General features: G+C 43.5%; 1 protein-coding gene across 5 annotated transcripts in view; it reads right to left on the bottom strand.

Annotated features, from left to right (window-relative positions):
* Window positions 1-22,873, bottom strand: part of bcl9 (BCL9 transcription coactivator) — a 59,802-nt gene that overhangs the window by 27,863 nt on the left and 9,066 nt on the right. For 2 of the 5 annotated variants that reach the window (XM_061236361.1, XM_061236357.1), the window contains exons 3-4: window positions 11,384-11,464; window positions 10,659-11,008 (exon numbers count right to left, since the gene is read on the bottom strand). In XM_061236361.1, the coding sequence (XP_061092345.1) occupies window positions 10,659-10,690 (32 nt within the window). In that variant the 5' untranslated portion in view covers window positions 10,691-11,008; window positions 11,384-11,464. The remainder of the gene's footprint in view (window positions 1-10,658; window positions 11,009-11,383; window positions 11,465-22,873) is intronic. The other 3 variants (XM_061236358.1, XM_061236359.1, XM_061236362.1) reach the window with 3 other exon arrangements.

Below are 22,873 nucleotides of genomic sequence, written 5' to 3'. Positions count from 1 at the left end.
CTGAATATGACATAGGACATATAGGATTTCAGTTCTTATTACATTAAACAATGGGCTAAATGTACATAAGTGTCTTCAACATGCAAACACATGGACAAGATGTCTATTGCTCTTATGTCCATGTTAAAAAAGGCCCAGGAATAGTAATCATCCCAGAGAGGAGAGGAGAGTTTGATTAATCACTGTGGACACTGCCTGTACACAGAGCCATAAATTAAAACCATTCAGCACCAATTAACAGGTTAGCAGGAGATAGGGTCAACAGCAGTGCAACACTCACACTCTCGTTAGTGTTATACAAGGCAGACTGAGGCTGTGAAACAGGGAGAAGACCCACCCAGTGTCTCACACACTCAGAGGCACACATAGACAAAAGAGCAGTGCACGTCAGATACACACTCGCACACCAATGCACAGAATTACACACGATGTGTGCACAGCACACAGGTGCACACATATGTAGAAATATGCACACAGAAAAAAAACATGTAGAGACACAGGCCAGCATGTACACATGCAAGTACAAAAAAATGTACATGCACACACAGGCGCACACTCACAAAAACAGACACACACTCACGACACACAGACACAGACACGCACGCACACACACACACACACACACACACACACACACAGGCATAGACACAGACAGACAGACAGACACACACACACACACACACACACACACACACACGCACACACACACAGGCTCCCCCTTTTAAGACCTCCTGTTTGTGGCCGCTAGCTAAAAAAAGGCCCACTGATCTACCAGGCATATTATGCAAATCCCATTCTGAAGCAAAGCCATAACTCATCAGTGATAAACTCGCTTCCTCACTCTCCATTCCTCTCTCACTCTCTCCTCCCTTCTACGAGCTTGACTGCCTGCAGGGACAAAGGCTCACACACATTGCATACACGCCAGCCCAGAACTGGATTATAGACTGCACAGCCATTACAGTCCAACCAGCCAGACGAACCCTGACTGCGTTTATTCATGCACTGTAGTGTACACACAGAAACACACACACATGCACAGACACCTGATTGCATTTAAACACACATACAATCCCAGAAAAGCAAACAAATTTCCAATCCCATAGCCCAACCGCGACATTGGGGCGACATTGGCTCAGGCGGTAAGAGCAGTCGTTTGGCAGTTGGAGGGTTGTCGGTTCGATCCCCCGCCCGGGCTGTGTTGAAGTGTCCCTGAGCAAGACACCTAACCCCTAAATGCTCCCGACAAGCTGGTTGGTGCCTTGCATGGCAGCCAATCAACATTGGTATGCGAGTAAATGGGTAAATGAGAAGTATGAACTGTACAGCACTTTGGATAAAGGCACTATATAAATGCCAGCCATTTACCATTTACCCAACCATTACTGTTGACTAAAGGTGATGAGAACTGAAAGACCAGTTAATCCAGCATCTCCATGATACCACTTCCAGCTTCATCAGCATCCATCTATCCCACAATCCTCTTCTCTAATCCTCCATTCTTTACTTCAAATCCTCCAGTCTGACTGAATATCTACCCAACAATCCTCTTCTCTGCTCCAAACATTCTTATCTGACTATCTATACCACAATCCTACCCTGTATGCTCCAAACATCCTTCAGTCTGATTAAATATCCATTTCACAAGAGTTCCTCTGTGCTCCAAATATCCTTCAATCTGATCGAATATCTATCCCACAATATTCCTAAGTAAAAAGGGTCCACACACTGTATATCTTCCCATATAATGTTAATTTATTAACACAGATAACGTGAAGCCATTACGCTTACTTTCTGGTGTTAATAAATTCATGTTATACAGGAGCAAATGGGCTAGTGTGCAGTCTTGCTTTATACTTAATGTGATGGTCTCATTTGCTTGTTTGTCAGAGAGGCATTAAAATGAAATTGAGACTAATAACTAATCAGTGAAAATCACAATTTTATGTTCACAAAACTAGCTGTGACTACCTCTAGTTAACTACCAAGTTAGCTAGAGGCTAGCGATGAGCTTTAGGTATGACCTGAAGGAATGCAAAGTCTGACTTCAGAGCTGTGATCAGCTCCACAATTGGTCATGAGCTACTCATCCCCTGATTAGCAGTGGATACCTTAATTTTGTTAGTGCATACACTTGCAGTTTTTTCCAGACACCTACGTACAAACCCGTTTTTTTTTCCCCTACTGTACTGGAAAAAATGGCACAAAAATGATTTGTGCTAAATGGGATTTGTTGTTTTGCGATGCGTAAAACACGTGTTGTTTTTGCTATTCACAAAATAGACTTACGATTCACAAAATAGTGTGGATGGAGAGACACCAGTGTCAGTCAAATACATAATTAAGCTCAATGGTGGAGTGTGGCAGCTACAGTGGGAGCAATAATTATTTGATCCCTTGCTGATTTTGTAGGTTTGCCCACTTACCAAGAATGGAACTGTGTAGAATTTTAATCATAGGTACATTTTAACATTGAGAGACAGAATATCACAAAAGAATCCACAATAACAACATCATATACATTTTATAAATGTATTATCGTATTTTTAAATGAAATAAGTATTTGAGCCCCTACCAATCAGCAATAATTCTGGCTCCCACAGACCAATTAGTCTGCCATTAAGAAGCACTCCTAATCTCAACTCATTATCCAAAACACCTGTGTCAACTCGTTACATCATTATGTAGCTGTATAAAAGACACCTGTCCACACAATCAATCAGATTCCAACGTTTCCACCGTGGCCAAGACAAAGGAGCTGTCTAAGGACATCAGGGACAAAATTGTAGACCTGCACAAGGCTGGGATGGGCTACAAGAAAATAAGCAAGCAGCTTGGTGAGACGTTAACAACTGTTGGAGCAATTATTAGAAAATGGAAGAAACACAAAGTCACCGCCAATCTCCCTCGGTCTGGGGCTCCACGCAAGATCTCACCTCGTGGGATATCAATGATCATGAGAAAGGTTGGGGATCAGCCCAGTACTACACAGGAGGAGCTTGTTAATGACCTGAAGGCAGTTGGGACCACAGTCACGAAGAGAACCATCAGTAACACACTACACCGTGAAGGATTAAAATCCTGCTGCGCGCGCAAGGTTCCTCTGCTGAAGAAGGCACATGTACAGCCCGTCTGAAGTTTGCCAAAGAACACCTGAATGATCCAGAGGAGGCTTGGGAGAAGGTGATGTGGTCAGATGATACCAAAATAGAGCTATTTGCCATCAACTCGACTCGCCGTGTTTGGAGGAAGAGAAATGCTGAGTACAACCCCAAGAACACCATCCCCACTGTGAAGCATGGAGGTGGAAACCTTATGCTTTGGGGGTGTTTCTCAGCTAAGGGGACAGGACGACTTCACCGTATCGAGGGGAGGATGAATGGGGCCATGTACCAAGAAATTTTGGGTGACAACCTCCTTCCCTCAGTGAGAGCACTGAAAATGGGTCGTGGATGGGTCTTCCAACATGATAATGACCCAAAACATACAGCCAAGGCAACAAAGGAATGGCTCAAAAAGAAGCATATTAAGGTCTTGGAGTGGCCTAGCCAGTCTCCAGACCTAAATTATAACTAAATAAATGTTATAATTGTGGATTATTTTGTGATATTCTGTCTCTCAATGTTAAAATGTACCTATGATTAAAATTCTACACAGTTCCATTCTTTGTAAGTGGGCAAACCTACAAAATCAGCAAGGGATCAAATAATTATTGCTCCCACTGTATACCCAGGTTTACTCTATAAACTATGCGATAACACTGCTCCTATAGCATGGCTAAGACCCTGTAGCATCACCGCCAGCATAGCTTCCAGGCAAAGCTCCTGTAGTTTGACCCCCAGTGTAGCTCTAATGCTGAGGTTATGCAATGTAGCCCAATGTGGTGTGAGGACTCCACAGTTTCACCATTTAAACATTCAGCCTTTTTCATCCAAGAAGGAAACACCGTTGACTATAACACCTCTTCTTCAAGGGCTATCTGGCCAGCACCTTGAAGGGGTAATGTCCATGAAGAGGTCTGCTGTGTGGCTTCCACTACCTGTTCCATCCATGTGCACACTAAGGCTTCTCACCACCTCTTACTGCCTGGAACACTGAACACCTCCCATCTCTGCAACTCAGTCATCTGTCTGTTCAATGAAGCCACACAGCAGACCTCTTCATGGACATTACCTGTCTGCTACACTCACCGTCACAGTCCCATTAGGTGTGCTATATCCTTAACATGAGTCACCAGCAAGCAGGAATGACACATACTGACCTGAAGCCCATTAGGGGAACATTTCCAGTGCATGTCTCAGCTCCTCTAACACACATCAAGTATGAAGATAATAAAGACAAACTGTTAGGAACCAAAGCTTCTTTCCGTGGAGTCAAAGTCAGGAGAAAGAAGAAGCTCACCATTAAAATAATATATTAAAGAAAGCATGCTGGCCAGTGGGATGATCTCCGAGTTATTCCATGAAAAAACTGGTGTGGGAGGTGACCTCACCAATTGTTCACAAACATTGTACTGTGGATGCAAATGCCCTGTTGATGATAGATGGCAATGGAGAATGGCCAGACTGGTTCCAGCTGAAAGAAAGGCTACCGTAACTCAGATAACCACTCTGTACAATTGTGGTGAGCAGAAAAGCATCTCAGAATGTACAACATGTCGAACCTTGAGGTGGATGGACTAGATTACATATTACATACAACTATAAAAGCAGAAGACCATGTCGGGTTCTATTTCTATCAGCCAACAGAAAGCCGAGGCTGCAGTGGGCACAAGCTCACCAAAACTGGACATTTGAAGACTGGAAAAACGTAGCCTGGTCTGATGAAATTTCTGGTGAGGCATACAGATGGTAGGGTCAGAATTTGGCACCAACAGCATGAATCCATGGACCCAACCTGCAACAGTCCAGGCTGGTGGCGGTGGAGTAATGATGTGGGGAATGTTTTCTTGGTACACGTTGGGCCAGTTAATACCAATCAATCATCGCTTGAATGCCACAGCCTATTTGAGTATTGTTGCTGACCATGTGCATCCCCTCATGTACCCATCTTCTAATGGATACTTCCAGCATGATAATGCATCATGTCACAAAGAAAAGGTAGTCTCAAACTGGTATCATGAACATGACAATGAGTTCAATGTTCTTTGTGTCCTTTGGTGTCCTTCCCTGTCACCAATAGAACACCTTTGGGATGTGGGTAGAACAAGAGATTCACAGCATGAATTTGCAGCTGACAAATCAGTGCGTGGTGCAATCATGTCAACATGGAACAGAATCTCAAAGGAATATTTTCTACATCTTGTGGAACCCATGCCGCAAAGAATTGAGGCTGTTTTGAGAGCAAAGGGAGGCCCTACCCAGTATTAGTATAGTGTTCCTAATAAAGTGCTCAGTGAGTGTATATGCACCACAAACTGGCTCTAAAAAAACAGGTTGTAGAGTATCGCCAGGTACAGGCCATCAGTGGCGTATACGCTGGTGCAGGTAAAGTTGTGAAAGCTCCACCTCGCCGTGCCCATCTCAGGCTGGCGCGAGCCAGCACCCTGTTGTCCAGTGGAAATGTGGGAACTTTAATGGAGATTTATCCACAGCAGCGTCAGAGAGCCTTCTGCTCCTCCTGCCGCTGTTATTCCCCACCTGCCCTTAGACCCCTCGCCGCTGTCCCCAGACGCCACACACCTGCTCCGTCCTTCACGGACATCCTCCCTGAGCAGCAGCTGCCGGCAGCTGGCTCGCTCTCCGCACAACCTTCCTGACAACCTTCAGCCAGGGAGACGCGTACATGCACAGATACACTCGTCAGCGTAGAATTGCAAGGTTAAAGCCAATTACCTCAGGCACAGCCAATTACTCAACATGTATGTCAATGCAGAGGGCTCCTGCAAAGCTACAAAAGGGACAAAGGGGAAATGACAATGGAAAATAACAAATGCCAGATACTAGAGGGAGAGATTGAAGGTAACTAGTAGTCACACCAACAATGTAAAGTGATGTTCTCTTTCTGGTGTTTTATGATATTATTTCAGTTTTAGTGTACATTTTGACTGGCCAAGACTGTTTCTTTCAGTAGTGTGAAGGATATTTTAGATATTTACAGAAGTCTCTGTTGGATTTACAGTGACTGGTATAAATCTATTTAGAGTTCTAAAGTAAAACAAATGCATTTGAAGAAACTTCAAAGGTACCAGTACAGCAATGTTATACCACCATATATAGAGGCTGAGTTTAGAATAACAGGTTATTCTATAAAATAGCATTTAATCTTACTGTTATTTCTAACCATTTCCAATGGCACATGCAATGCACGACTGAAGAAAACTGTGCTGCAGCTTCATATATCAACATACAGTAACCACACCGTTCCTTGAAGTACCATAACTTTATAAAATAATAAAATAAATAAAAGTTTCTTGTCTAGTCTAGTTTCTTGTTTCTTGTCAGAGCATATTTTCATTGGATAAACCTGTAACCTGTATTTATAACGAATCAAAAATAGCAACAGTTAATTCGGAAACTTTCTGGTACATCAAGGTCACATGACATCATTCATACAGTTGCTGGGACTCAGTAGTCATTAGCAGTTTCATTCAGCACACTAATGGAACTGGTCACTTGGCACATCAGTATCAAAATGATAAAAAGATGTGGCTTGGTACCTTAAGCTGGGTATACACTGTGAAATTTTTGCTAAGAGTCTGCAGTTGCAGATAAAACTTGCAAATTGCAGAATAATTATTTTATAGCGAGCCAAAATTGGCCGTCTTGGAAATCTGTGTGACATTCCCACAGCTGATTTAGCCTCTGACGGAAGTGTCACATATTTCGGGCCAAAATCATGCAATGTGACAGCTGCTACAACTACAGACAATGGACGTCTAACGAACAACCAATAGGAGCATCGTAATACAATACATGATGTACTGTAAACGATACATGCAGCACTCCAACCACAATAAAAACATTGTTTTAACATTCATTAATTCAGTCAGTCTATTTCATAAACACAATGAAGCATCATTAGACCTTATACCGTCCTCTTCATTTGAATTCTGAGAGAATCGAGTGGGACTTCAGCATCATTGCCTGTAACCTTGATGAAGCCAACAATGCTGAAAGTTCCACTGCTCCAGGGTCACAATTGTTGCTGAAATGAAGACAGTGGAGTAAGGATTCCAGAAGAGTGTTACCCATAAATACCAAACTGCTAAATCCATATGAAACTAAGACCACTTGCATTTATTAAGGAGGCTAAGTTATCGAATACTGTATAGTACTCAACAGTACACAAGCACTTGTGCCCCTGCCTACAAAATATCCATCAACCAAAACGGTAACATACCCAGCTTGATTACCATCTAGGTTCTGGAACCGGCAAAATGATAACTTTAGGAGTAAGAGGCGTTTATTTAGTGTGAATTCTTAAGTGAAACAAAACACTCTATTGGGCAACTGTAAATGTGAAGTCTTGGATTTCTCTCGTAATAGCAAAATTTTTTTTTTAATGTATAGCCTTTACTTGCTTTATAGCTGCTTTGCTTTGTAACTTTGTCAAACTTGCCTAAAAATATATTTTGCATTTCTCAGCAGCACTGGGGCAATTGCATTATAGTCAGCTAACTACACTTAACAATTGGCATACTGTATATATTTACTTGCCAAATTGCTACTGCCATCTCCCAAAAAAACAGAAACGGTGAAAGAGCTCATTGTGAATAGAGAGCAGTAGAGACCTTTTACTTGGTCTGTGGTCTGTGAGAAGTTTAAACATAAGTTTCATTCAGATCAGAATGTTTTTCAGAATCTTTCCCATTGTAGGAGATGTTGAACAGTTATTTAGATACTCAAGGTTGACCACCTCCATAAGGGCAAATCCGTGAATAGGTGGATATGGACAAAATAAATAATTTTTACTGTAGAAAATATTTTACGAGAGCGGTTATTTCATGAGACCTGATAGTTTCTGAAATGATAGATTTGGACTCTGGGGCCTCTCCTATTTTCTTTTAATGTGGCCCTTACAAAGTTGACCCATTCTACCATAATCAGGATTAAGTCAATGTTTATGTAAAAATGTTCATTTTTGGCTGTTTTAGGCTTTCATCTTCATTTTATAGAACAATATCTTGGCTTTCATAATCTGCATGTCCTAATGCCAAATTCAATAAATTCAGTAAAAATATTGTCAAAGTTGCGCTTTGTTTGGAGGTTAGTCAGCTTGTCACCGTTCACCAGTCACAAACAACCACATGAGCTTTGTTTGTGGCTACATGTTAATATACACTCAACAAGCACTTAATAAAGTATTCAATACACTTCAGACTCAAGTCTTCTGCTGCTGTAGCCTATCCATTTAAAGGTTTGACACGATGTGTGTTCAGAGACGCTCTTCTGCATATCACTGTTGTAATGCGTGGTTAGTCACCTTCCTGTCACCTTCGACCAGTCTGGCCCTTCTCCTCTGACTCCTCTCATTAACAACGGATTTCTGCCCACAGAACTGTTATTTTTCGCACCATTCTTTGCAAACCCTAGACACTGTTATGAGTGAAAATCGTAGGAGATCAGCAGTTTCAGAGATAATCTATACACCCCGCCTAGCACAAACAATCATTCCACGGTCAAAGTCACATTGTCACAGATTACATTTCCCTCCCATTCTGACATCTGGTCTCAAAAACCTCTGAACCTCTTGACCATGTCTACATGCTTTTATGCATTTAGTGGCTGCCACATGATTGGCTGATTAAATATTTGCATTAACAAGCTGGTGTACAGGTCTACCTAATAAAGTGATCACTGAGTGTATTTGCTTTCATGGTCTGTATGTCTTAATGTCAAGAGTAAATGTTCAGAGTAAAGGGTTTATACATAAAGATAATGAGACGTAGCCAGAGTTTCATATACCAGCCTCACATAACTCTCGCAACAAAACTTTGAAGCCATTTTTCCCAAAAGCATGGTTTGGTGGCACTCAAAATGAAATGGGACACGACTCCCTTGATATCTGGAGAAGAAAGATAGGTTTGGTATCATTAGAAAGCTTAAATTCTTTTCTTTCAATTTGTTTCTAAAACTCAAAATATGTTTTGGGGTAAATGCACCTGATTTTGATCGAGAAGGTCACAAATAAGCATCAGTTAACTAATTACAAAGACTGTAATTCCTCTACATTTCAGAACTCCTTGAAAACATGCAGACTGGCCTTCAGTATCAAATTAACTGAGATTACAGTTAATGGATTCATTTACAAAGCTTTCAGCTTTTGAAGAAAAAGTCTCTATTACTTTTTTGTCCCATGGTTCCTCAACCACATGTAACGTCAGTCACAAAAAGCATCACTTTATTTTGCTGCTAAGACTTCAATATGCGTCTTTCACATTTTTGAAATAACGTAAATGCAAAGTGTTGCTTTCGGACTGTTTATTTTAAGGGTCGTAACTTCAGTCACAGTAATGTCAGCATCGCTACATTTATGTAGATTACTGGAAAAACAAACACTCTTTCAGAGATGTTTTTATTCTGTATATTTTAGTGGGATATGGTCTTCTAATTGTATAAGCACCAGTCTCCTACTTCCAGTTGTTTGAAGACAATTTTGAATCAAAGTTGGCAACTTTTTTTTATTTTTATGTCCAAACTTCCACCTCAACACAAAAGACGCGCAGAGCTAATGATGAATTGACAATGCTTCCATGACAAGCAAAGAAGCAAGATAAGCAAGCCTCAAAACTTGCAGCTAAATAATGAATGGCATTGGCAGCTGCACAAAAATTATTTTTCCATAACCCTCCAAGTTGTAATGCCATGATGGAATCGCCCACAACAACCCCACTCCATGAATCAGGCTTTTTGTTGATTTTAGCTTTTTCTTAGCTACTGCAAGCTATGTACTTAATAGCTGACTGATTTAAATAAAATGTAATTAATGTTGAATTCTCCTATTGCATTTGATTCTCCCAGGAGACTAAACATAGTGTTTTTCTAATAGCTAAACACATACCAGCAAGGTGTGCATGCACATGCTGTACCCTGCAGGTACTGTATGTGAACACAGGGGACAGGTCCTTGGAGCCAGAACTGCAACAAGGTGGACCCATGTGAAAGCTCCAGTCCTGCTGTTATAGTCTGGGAGGTGACTGGCTCACTCCTGTGTGCCCACCCACCCCAGGTAAACCACTGCAGAGATTACCACAGCGGAGACTCCCCCATAGTCCTTTTCCCTTGTGATCAGTAATTGCATGCTGCAAGTAATACATGTTCACCCACTTTTCTGTTTTCTGTGAATTTAGTTGTTTCAGTCATAACTTCACAGACTGCCCACATAAGAAGGCCATTTTAAAGGATATGAAGTACAAAATGTAATGTGTGTTAATAGGCATATTAATTTCACAGTTAAAACTGAAACAGTGAATGCATGTTCATGGACATCGCAACATGTTTTGAGGAGTGCAGACCAGGTTCGCCCTACTGGTCAAAATATTCAAGTGACAACAGCAGGAATATGTCCTGTGGAGCTACAAAAATAAATGAATAAATAGATAGAAAAACCCACCAGCACCAAAACAAGCCTGCTTCCAAGGCAGTTCAGGAATACAATGGCATGTTGGCACATTTATGACGTTAGGCCTAGCATCCCTGCTGATTAGATTTGCATACCTGTATGACGCCATTGGCTCACAGAGTCGCATACGTTTATGCTACCGAGACAAACGCACATTTGACTCCAGCTCATTCTTCCTCTTGAATGCCAGCCATTCCAAATATTTGCCGTGAACTTTTCAACTGTTCCGCATTCCCAGCAAGCATCTTCACAGCAGCGTTGGCTCTCCCCGGGAGAAGGCCTGGCTTTCACAGTGCAGACTGCGAGGCTCCCTTGGCCAGGCACTGCATCAGGTCGCGCTTCGCTGGGAACCCCACCTGTCGTTAATGCCGCCGCAATGAGAACGCTTTCGATTTAGGCAACCGCCAGCACTGCGCCGCAACATCTCTGAGAATCCAATTAAAAACTGAAATTAAAAAGGAGAACAGCACAGAAATATGCTTTAACTGATGGGGCCGAGAGTCATAGGGCCGAGGGATTCATCGTAGAAAAGCTTTTATTATTAATCTATAAGAATCTGTCATTGCTCCAGTTACTGCGCAACAGAGTGAGGAGATTCACAGCCTCGCTGGGCCGTGTGCAAAAACTTGTCTGCTGTACCACTCAACACCATTCACCATTTCTCCTGCCTATGTACCTTTTCTCAAAAATAGACCATTCACCATTTCACCTGCCTATGATCTGGATATCAAAACAATGCCATACATCAATTCAACAGCATATGCCACAAATTTCTGTGCCCCACAAACTGCTTCCTCACTGCATGAATCCAGGTACTCACCATGTCCCTCTGTGTCACGATATAGCCGTCGCCATATCTTCTTCAGCACAGCAACTGGACACGCAGACGAAACTCTGAAATCTGCCGGAGGTAAGGAGAGAGAACAGCACAGCATTACACACCACAAATCAAAGTATAGTGCATAAAACCCGAAGCGCACTGTGCACATTAAAACACAATGCACTGTATTGGACACAGAGTAGAACTGCAACACTGTGTAGTTCACGCTGTGAATAAATCCACTACACCCAGCATTACACATGGTGAATAAAGCCACTACACTGCAAAACATGTTGTGAAAAGGGCCACTACACACTGCACTCCACACTAAATGTCAGATCACAACATACATAAATGGTAAATGGTTGGCATTTATATAGCGCCTTTATCCAAAGCGCTGTACAATTGATGCTTCTCATTCACCCATTCATACACACACTCGCACACCGACGGCGATTGGCTGCCATGCAAGGCACCGACCAGCTCGTCAGGAGCATTTGGGGGTTAGGTGTCTTGCTAAGGGACACTTCGACACAGCCCGGGCGGGGGATCGAACCGGCAACCCTCCGACTGCCAGGCGACTGCTCTTACTGCCTGAGCCATGTCACCCTGTCGCACATACAAACACCTTCACAAACCACCAAACTCACAGCATCACAAGCCCAATCTGCACTGCATTCTGTTGAATACAACACTATGAACTGAACCATCTAAGGCAGGGGTCGGCAACCCAGGTCCTGGAGAGCCGCAGGGTGTGCTGGCTTTCGTTGTTACTTGGCATTAATTGATCAATGAAAGCCGTTGATTACACAGTTAACTCATCTCACCTGGTTTCTTGGGTCTGAATCGGTTGCTTATTTTAAGGTGGAGACGAAAGCCAGCACACCCTGCGGCTCTCCAGGACCAGGGTTGCTGACCCCTGATCTAAGGTGACACTGGAACATTGCTGCCTGACAACATAGCACACACACACTGCTATATGCCCATAAAACACAGACCTCCACATAACAGGTCACAAAAGACTGAGGCAATCCTATTTAGACCCAAAAGCAGGAGTTTAAAACACTGCATCTAACATCTGCAGAAGGTGCTCTGGGAATAAAAAAGGTCAAATATACAACACACAAGCTAACCAAGGCTATATTTATTGACTGTACAACAAAGACAACAACTAGCCAGGCTTGTTTGTGTGTGTGCGTGCGTGTGTGTGCAATCGCATGTAAATCTGTGTGTCAGAGCAAAAAAAGAGAAGATGAAGTGGTCTCGTCAACTAAATAAAATATATGCAGTTTGTTGTGACTGCACAGCACATTACATCAAAATTATGCTGCATTATCTCAAGTCACACCACCACTGTCTATTTGTCATTTTCCACAGCCACCTGTGATGCCAACACGCAAACAAGCACATCCAACTACTCCCACTGTGCACCTCAGACACAGGACTGTGCATTTTGAGATCCACAGATAATGCAAACGAGATTCCTGTTAGAGAATTTCTGTTGTTTCAGCTCTGTACTCCAGCACATGCTGGTATGCCAGGCCTCTACTGCATCTTCAGTTCCTGTTTGATTTGGGGGCTGTTTGCCTATTATCTTCTCTTCAGCAAGTGAAACATGTTCAATCAGACTCAGGTCAGGTGATTGACTTGGCCAGTCAAGATAATTTAACTTTTTTTAACCATGAAAAACTCTGGGCTCACTGTACTGCTGGAAGGTGAAGTGCCGCCTAATGACCTTTGGTGCATTCGATTGGATCGGAGCAGAAAATATATTTCTAAACACTCTAAACACACAGAATTAATCCTGCAGTCAGCAGTCGATAATGACAAGCGAGCCAGATCCGTTGGCTGCCGTGCCCAGATGGCACTTTAACCTTATATGCATCGTTTAATTTCAAATCCAATGTGGAGCACAAAGCCACAAAAAAAAATTGTGTCACTGTCCAAATACTTACGGACTGTCCAGTATCTGGCCTCCTTTCACCACAACCTGCTGGTGAACCCCAGTCTGACAGGGAGAGTACGGAACCAAGCCCTCACTGTTGGACCCAGGACCACCCCTCGTCACCCTCTACACCAGGGGTCACCAACCCTGTTCCTGGAGATCTACCAACCTGAAGGTCCACACTTCGACTCTAATTTGGCACACCTAATTCAACTACCAGCTCAATAAGATCTGAGGCTGTTGAATGAGGTGCACTTTTTTAGGGCTGGAGTGAAAATCTATAGGACCATAGATCTCCAGGAACAGGGTTGGTGAGCACTGCCCTACACCTTCTCACAGGAAGCCAACACATTTGGTTGGGCCAGTTCAGCATTTGCCCGAGTTTACACCGATAAGGCCATTGCCTTCGTTCTACTGCAGTTGTGAGAATGTTAACATACTGTACTGTGCACCTGGTGCAACCTGTTCGGAATCGCAATCCTGGCCTTGCCAGTCAGGGTCCAATTAACACAGCAGCCATATAGCCATTGCCTTGCCCGCCCCCCTAATTTTGGCCTTTTAGAAATAACTACCTACATGGTCATTTGCCCCTTCTCTTGCAATCTATATGACCATGGTGCCCTCTGGAGGAGAAACCAAAATAATTACCTGTCCCTTTTCATGGAAATAATCATCTCATCTAGTGTTTTAGTTTTTCCCCAGTGGTGCTGTACAGAGGGTTTTCCCCTATGGCATTTTATCACCCAGATGCCATTCTGGTGCTCTTCATAGCAGGCTTACATCACCCGCTCAACCATACATCTGTGTGCATGGTTTGTGTCCACTGACATACCAATTTTATCCAAAGTTACCCATACTAACCAAGTTTCTCCATTAGCGCCATGGGGATATAGTATAGTTCAAGCTGTAATTGGCTAGCTAGCCTAGCTAGGAATGTAAGGTTATTTTGCAAGACAGGAGGAAGATTGTATGTTGATTGTGAATTTCACATTACCTAGAGATAGCTGACTAATCTACCAGTCACTATTAATATAAATTCTGATATAGCCTGCTAGCTAAATTTGCTAGCGGGAACAAAGAATGGCATCAGGTAAATTGATGCATAAAATCAGTGGTCACTGTCTCAGTGGAAAGTCCTCTAGCCCAATGGGAGTAGCCAGTTTGGCTTTAAGTTTACAAATGACAGGCACAGGCAGGTGATGATTTCTCATGGTTAAACTTAAAACCGGCCTCAAGCAATGACTTCATATAGCTTCTGCGCTACTGCTAAACTAAATACCTTGAGCTGCAAACAAAGCAGGCACATCCCCAGACACTGTCAGAAACAAAGGTACAAAAAATGCCTAAAAAGATACAAATGTTTGTTACTTGGGAGGTAACCTACAGGTACATAAAATTGTACACCAAGCCAGCAAAATATCATTGATGTGTACCTTTTTTGCCTGGAAAACATACTAATTTGTACCCAGAGAACATTACTGTACTTTCAGTGTACATTTGGGAAATTTGTTACTTGAAGAATGAAAATGTACCTCCACTGCCACTTTATTTCTGAGAGTGCAGCAGGTCTTAGCAGCAGGAGTATTCTGTAATTAATATCTAGATAATTAATTTAAAGAAATTCATTACAGATGCAGTCAATTTCTACTATTTTTTTCATGAAATATGTACAGTAGCTAATTTAAATGACACTGCTGAAGGTGCAGTAACCATTTCTGAGAGATTGCGGTCCCCCCCCCCCCCTCGCCCATTGCTCTCTCTCTCTTCACCCCTGACTCCGCTTGCTCCCACACTGTAGGCACATTCCTTCACCCATGCTGTGCGAAATTTTCCTTGGCCACAGCCCAAGGCATTGTGGGAATCCCCCCCCATAGCTGGACAGTACAGGGGCTCTGAGCACCCTTTGTCTCCCCACTGCTTTGCCAGCCTGAGAGACCGAGAACACGAGGAGAGGGGGAGTGTTTCACCATGTCTGAGGGGAAACAGTCCCCTGAATCAAGCCCAGTGTGATAGACACAATGAGAGAAAGAGAGGAAGACAGAGAGCCCAAAAGGGAGACAGAGAAAGAATGTTCCAGCACCTGCTGCTTCATAGTCTGACTTTCACAAGGCTATTTTGGCTATTCTATTTTGCCATTTTAGTAGCTTAGGGTTATATACTTAAATACATATTTACACACAATACACACAAATGTAATTTGCTAAGGCAAACCAGATACAAAAGGCAGCACTCCATTCACTCTCTCAACTTGACTGATTAATAATGTAGAATGGGAGGCAACTAAAAAATTTAAAATGGGTTGCGTAAAACCTGTAATTCAACATTAAATCACAGATTCCACATTCAGCCTCCTCATCATCACAACCGGACAGATAGATAGGTTCCCCAACTGCCCAGACTAACTTAGACTCACCATTCAGGCTATATCACACAACATCTGAGGGAGGGATCTACTGGGGATCCACTCAATCATAAGAACAGCAGTGATCTACTGGAGGCCCACAATTTTAAAGAGCAATTTGGTATGTTTATCTGACATATCAACATGATATACTGCTAAACAGCAGACATTTACAGGGGAACAACTCAGTTAGACCAGCAGTGATACACGGTGTATCCAGGATATAAAATAATAACCTGCAAAGAACTTATTCCCCTTTATTTCTTGTCTTCAGGATGTCTCTGAAAAAATAATCCATATCATTCAGCTCACTCAGCATGCAAGCAATTATAATCAATAATTTGCATAATTTGAATCGCAATATTAATACTGAAACTAAAGTTTTCCGAGGACAAAGTCAATAAACTGAAGAGCACACTCAGGGAAAGTGTTTTGGCTTGGGCCCACAAAGTGCACTGCAAGGATGACTGACAAAGGCCTGCATCGTCCAAACAAACACTTGCCCTGGGAACCGTTCCTCTTTCCAGTTAACAACCATAGCTGCCTTGGGCCCCTGTCTGGGCCCCTGGCTGACCCCCAGTTTTAGACGGTCTAACCGAACCGACAAAATGCACAAAGCATCTGTAGAGGCCATCTTATTTAACTGCCTCTACATTTCCCCCAAGAGTAGACATGGAAAGGGAGGCCAGTAGAGGGAACCTAGGTTTTACGGCCACACCTATCAGTACAACAGACAGCTTTGTGTTAGCGACCGTGGGCTGAGGTACACACAGGGTGCTCACTGATACAGAACAACAGCTACACCCATTCCACCATCTCACCACACAGGAACATTGCCAATAAGGAGCAACAGCAAAGTATAACTGTCATGGGGCCTGGCACAGCAAGCCAATCAACAACAGCCAAGCCAATAGAAGACCTAGAGAAATGCTCCGATTGGGGGGGGGGGGGGGGGAGAGACTGGGCTCTCTCCAATCGCTTATTTTTCACCTCCTTGTTCTTTGTCTGACCCGGAAATCGATCAAGGTCTGCCAATCTTTAAGGAAATTACATCCTGTTAAATGTTCCTTCTAAGAGATAGAAGCTAGAAGTGACTAGGCTCCCAAACTTTTCTTGAGCAAGGTAACATGATAGGGCTGCATGATATGAGGACAATATGCGATAACGTTGTTATGCATCGCGATGATATGACTTGCGATGAATACATATTGAAGTGTGCACAGTTCTAGCTTTAGGTACACTGCTAGCATAGACCCCAGACAATGCATAGCCAATGCCCACTGACTAGGAAAAGATTAAAATACATTAATTTAACATAACATAACATTAATTTTAATAAATACAATTAATTGCAGTTGAAGCAGTCTTTTGCGATGTGTTTATCTTGCAAGTTCATATCTCGAGGACGATAAATATAAGATATATCGTGCAGCCCTAAAACACAAGCACATTCTTTGGAGAATTATTTTTTCATAACACGTGGACTATATAGACCTGTGGATCCACCTCTCCCGATCAGCCATGCATGCACCACATCACTCTGACGCGGCTTCAAACCGACTTTTGAAGGACCTTCCATTTCCCTAATTCACCATTTCTTGATTTCCCCGTCTTCACTTCCTTTTCTTGCCTCTTTCTCTTGCCTGGTTGGAGCTAGGAGCAAGAAAAGGAGCAAGGAAAGGAATAAGGAGGTGAAAAATAAGCAATTGGAAGGAGCCGTCTTGCTGGGGCAGAGACTGTGAGGCAGAGAAAGGCATGGAGAAGCAGTGCTCCAAGCAACAGGGACCTTTTTAACCCGCGGGCACTTTTGTTTAAAATCCAATGAGCAGCACCACCTTTGCCTCACCTCTCAGCTAGATGCACCTGGTGCCTCCATTTCCCCCCGACCGAGCAGCATACAGCCCTCTCCAGCCAGCACACTAAAATTAGCGCTGTGCACAAACCATGAGCCGGGTCCTGTCCCCGTGTTACCCCAGACTGCCACTGCGCTTAAAATTCCAACAGAATGACACAGCGCTAAAAACCGTTCCATTCAGCGTCCTGGCACAGGAGCATGCCCTGGCTGGCACACAGCTGGATTTGGGGATGTGGGGGGGGGGAGGGGACGCTGGCACGGCTGCACCGCTCAAAGCCGCAGTTTGGCACAGGCTCAGCACCACGTATAATCTGGCAATGGTTACACCATACCACCATGACAAGCCATTATGGTGCGGTTTTTTTCCCTTCAGAGATTGTTGCAGTTATCAAATGTTTTACCCTATCGCTTTCCCTGAGCAGCAGACTAGATGCTACATCCATGATGGTAGAGGTTTACTGAGGTTTACACCAGGGGTTTAAACCTTAGGCATCACCATAGTAGGCATTATATTAGTTATTTAGCTGAGGCTTTTATCCAAAGCATCATACAGTTGATTAGACCAAGTAGGGAGCAATATGAGGTTAAGGGTCCAACAGCTGCACTGATCTTACTGTGGCTACACTGGGGCTTGAAGCACCAATCTTGCAGGTCCCAGTCAAGCACCTTAACCACAAGGCCATAGGCTGCTCCAGGCAAGAAAAGATTTAGATTCTTGGGACATTAGGTAATACCTCACAGTTTGCTATGATAGGACCAGAAACATTCTGATACAGTACGAAACTATCAATATATAGCACATGATCAAGCTAACAGAATCCTGTAACAATGCACACACAGACCATGAGAGTGAAAAAACATTAACGTCACGTTTATCAGAAGGAAAAACGGCCCTAGTGCGAGGGCTGATGAGTTTCAGTCAGAAACATAATGTTGCCAGTGTTGCTAGAGAGCAAACTGCCATAAGATTATGGACTTTTAAATAAATATTTTGCTATGAGTCATAAGGATACAGATCAATTTTTGCCCGTTTTATCGATTGGATCATGCCCTTTGAACTGATGCACCAATCTTGGTAATGACTGGGTTTGATTCTGTGTCAGCATAGTTTACCCGACAACAGGTTCCAAACACACTTCGAAATCCACATCCTCACGCACTCGCGACTGCGTACCACCAGAGTGACCAAAGCCACCTCTCCCCAATACCCTTCAACCAGGAACGGATTCAAACCCACACCAGTCCGATCACTTTTGAACACTAAAAACAAGGATGCAAATTCTTCCATTCTGCAGAGCAATGAAACTGAACCAACTTCACTGGGGGAAGCTTCCAGAAACAGAACACACACAGAAACCCAGAGAGAAGCACTCCTTGTACTTTACTTAATGGAGGCAATCTTTTAAACTTTGGTCTAAACCGGCCACTGCTGTGCTACTGCTGGCAATATAGAGACAGATTTTCTGTTCATGGTCATGAACCTAGGTTCAGGTCCCTTTAGCATCATTGTGAGAGAAACCAAACACTCCATAATGCCTTTTGGGCTGGTCATTACAGTCTATAAAGCACTTGGGGCAAGTCATAGCACTTCATAAAGCATTTAAGACTTGTCATTAGAGTCTCTCCACTTTGACCCAGCTGTCTCTGACTCGGGCACAGATTTTAAATACCACAACTTTACCAAACCCTGGAAAAGCACCTATTCCTATGGATGAGTGTGTGATAATTCTAACACATGAAAGAAAAACAGAGTGAAGAACAACGGAAGAGAAGCAGAAGCTCTGCCTTGAGAAAATATTTCCTGAAACACTGGGCTGTGCGCTGGCCCATCTCCGTGCACAAAATATGATTAATTAAGCTGTTATTTTCCACTACACAATGGACTATTTTGTGCGCTCTCCATTAAATTCTGTTTACCTGCACTCCATCTTTTCTGAAGGTTGTTAAGATAAGGACGATCACGATGGTTTTGCTCATTAAATGCTACTGTGGGCTGCATGCGAGAAGCACGCGGCTACATCTTCTGGGACTGAACACAAATATTTAGCCAGATTCCAAAAGCATTCGTCACCGACGAGGACGAACTGCCCCTGAACACACATCACTCTAGCAGCGATTCCATGTGTGGATCCGATCATTTTGGATGGATGGACAGATTTGGCCTTCTATTAGTGTTTTTTTTTTTTTTTTTACGCTTCTAAATGCTCCCCATTTTTTCACTGTTTTTCCTCCACATTTTTTAATGTCAAATCAAATTATTTCGTATTGTTATTATTACATGTTTTTAATTTAAATTCTTGCATATTTGTCTAATGGTTTTATCCAAAGCGACTTACAGTTGATTAAACAAAGCAGGAAACAATTCCCCCCCCGGTCATATACCTTAACCAAAACACGACAGACTGCCTCTTTAGCAGTCATTGCTGCAACCTGCAATACTAATTTAGAAGAGCGCAAGCAAGCATTTGCTCCTCCAAAGTGTGTGATGTCAGCCACCACATGTTATTACACTACGGTTTCAATGTCGGGCTCACACAGACATGAGTAGGAGGAAGGCACTTCAGGTGCAGTCCAACATCCACATTTCAGGTGGGATCGCCGGTGCGCAGTTGGGTCTGGCATCTCGGCCAACCGAAGCCTTCGCATCCCTGGGCAGCAGTAGCACAAAGTGCACGTCAGCCTTGAGGAGATGCCAGCCACAGACTTGATACCAGACTGTGGGGCCCATCCACACACTAAAGCAGTAACCTTTCCCACAAAACTTCCTTTTGTGTGTAGTAGTTTGCACTGTTAGCAGACATGGGTTCAAGTAGCATTTGTTTTGGATTCAAATACTATTGTGTGCTCCATTAATCTGGTCTGGAGCATTTGAGCCTACAAGGAGGAGCAGATGTGTGGGGTTTATACCTTAGGGATCATTTAATTTGTTCCAATACACCAGGCGGCAAGCTTAGTCAACTTCAGAAAAGTAGTTGAATCCAAAACAAGTACTGGGTCTGACTGTTAGTCAGAATCAAATCAAATTTCAAACTAATCATATCAAACTAATGTTCTTTACAACCATGTATATTCATATATTTATAACATTTTAAATGGAACCATTGCACTCCAGGCCAAATTGTGCACTCAGTGAACTGTGTTCCTGACAGTGAATGACAGAGGAACTAACCCAAAGTGAAGCAAAAGGACACACAGAAGTGGAAAAAATAGCCCTCCCACACAGAAACCAACAGTGTAATTTGCTTTACATAATTATCCATTTAAAGAACATACCCAGCATTAAAGAGAAGGCAGCACTCCAAGTTCAGCTGTTATGCAATTTCATTTCAATAAATCATTTTCAAATGCAAAATGTTTTCCTGAGTAAAGAAAGCATTTTTTCATCCCTAGATGAGGCATATTCTTTCTGGTTCTGTCCAGGTGCATGTCTAAAGTCACCGTAAGGACAAAACCAAACCACTCTTCCAGAACACACACAAACATAGTTACACAAACACACACACCGACTTAGTTACACAAACAAAAACATGAAAACAGACACAGACAGAGACACAGCCAGATATACATAGCCACAGACAGAGACACAGAGAGACAGAGAGAGACAGAGACACAGAAACATAGAGACACAAAAACACAGACAAACAGACACAGGCTGCCAGGTAAAGGCAGTTTGTGGGTCAGAGCAGTGGTCAAAGCGGGGCGCAGGCAGGAGGATGCTGGTGCTGATTAGCGCTTGACGCTCTCCTCTCTTTGTGCTCTAGCACTGCCAGGATGACAGCACTGAACAGAGAGCAACGAGACCACTGCCCCACAGGCCAAGCCCATCTGTCTGATCCACGGGACGCTCACCCCTCCCGCCCGGGGCCTGGGAGCATGCAGGGCAGGGCAGGGCAGGGCAGGGGCTGGCTCACTGCTCAGCCAAAGAAGCAGAGAGAAAGGACTGCAGGCACTCAACTTAACACTTTCACTCACAAGGACAGAAGCATGGACACAGAGACACAGATACAGACTCACAGAGAGACACACAGAGACCCATAACTCTAAGCGAAATAACAAAATTCATCATGTTGTGATTTTTGGACAAAATCTGGAATGTCTGATGTGAGAGAAACAAGCACACAAGAGCTGCGTTTTCCTGGGAAGAGCAGAAGCCCCCTCTCACTCCCAAAAGCACTTGAACAGACAGAGACCAGGCTAACCTGAATTTTCTCCCTTCCATTCACAGGCTACGGCATGTTGTCAGAGTTACAAGGGTTCACCCGGAAAGCTCCTGACACAAACACGCCGCCAAACCGGATGCCGCACAAAGTAGGATGCGTCGGGCTGGTCACGTGACACCACACGGGGGTGCGGCACACCTCTAACAGCCTGCGTGTTCTTGAGGGCTGAGACCAGCAGCACTGGCTGGGTACAAACCGTTAATTATCCAGAGTCAAAGATGGAAAAAAGACATGGCTCCTCTTTTCATGTTCATTTTCCGAAACTGCACACAACACCACCTCCCTACATTACAAAGGACTTATACTGCATCAAAGTCAATGCCATTATGGGCTGTGCATGTACGTGCCAATACTGCATAGCAAGTGGGGCACGTGCACTCTTCCGACCACTCCCTAATAGATCTGCAGGCAACCGCTGTGCCAGTGAGGCAGAGCAAATGAGCGCCTGATTCACGTTAATGTTCTCTCCCTCTTGCTTTCTCTCTTAGAAACACACACGCACACACGCAGAGCCTGAAGCGAAAGTGATATTCTGTTGCTGTGGAAACACAGGTAGTGGGGGAGTCCGAGGGGTCTGAAGGTTTAGGGGTACGGAACAGACTGCGCTTCAACTTTTCTCTGCATACCGTATGAGACCAGCACAGCAGAGGGCAGCTACTGACAAGCCAGTATCCCTGACCACTACATGAGACAGCCTGCCATGCACCCAGCAGCATCACTCACTCACTCCAAACCTACACTCAGACCTTTAACTCAGAGTCCAAACACACACAGTCCAATAGCACAACTCACTCCAAACAAACACTCAGCCCAGTATCACCGTCTCTCTCATGCGTCCATTTCTTCTATGATGTCATATGCACTGAGACTGATGTGCTATATGAACAAACACACGCATGCACTTACGCACGCAGGCAGAAATACCCCCCAATGCTCCACTCAAAAAAACAGTGCAACATAAATAAATCTTCATTATTTATATGAGCAGCAAACTGATGAAATTAAGGGAATTAGCAGAATACTTTTGGGCCAATTGCACTGCTGCCCTTCAGAGAAATCCCTTTGGGCC

Source organism: Conger conger, chromosome 3, assembly GCF_963514075.1.
Source record: "Conger conger chromosome 3, fConCon1.1, whole genome shotgun sequence".
NCBI classification, from domain to species: Eukaryota; Metazoa; Chordata; class Actinopteri; order Anguilliformes; family Congridae; genus Conger; species Conger conger.
The sequence above is the reverse complement of the archived record's forward strand: the minus strand, read 5'-3'. Positions and strand labels throughout refer to the sequence as shown.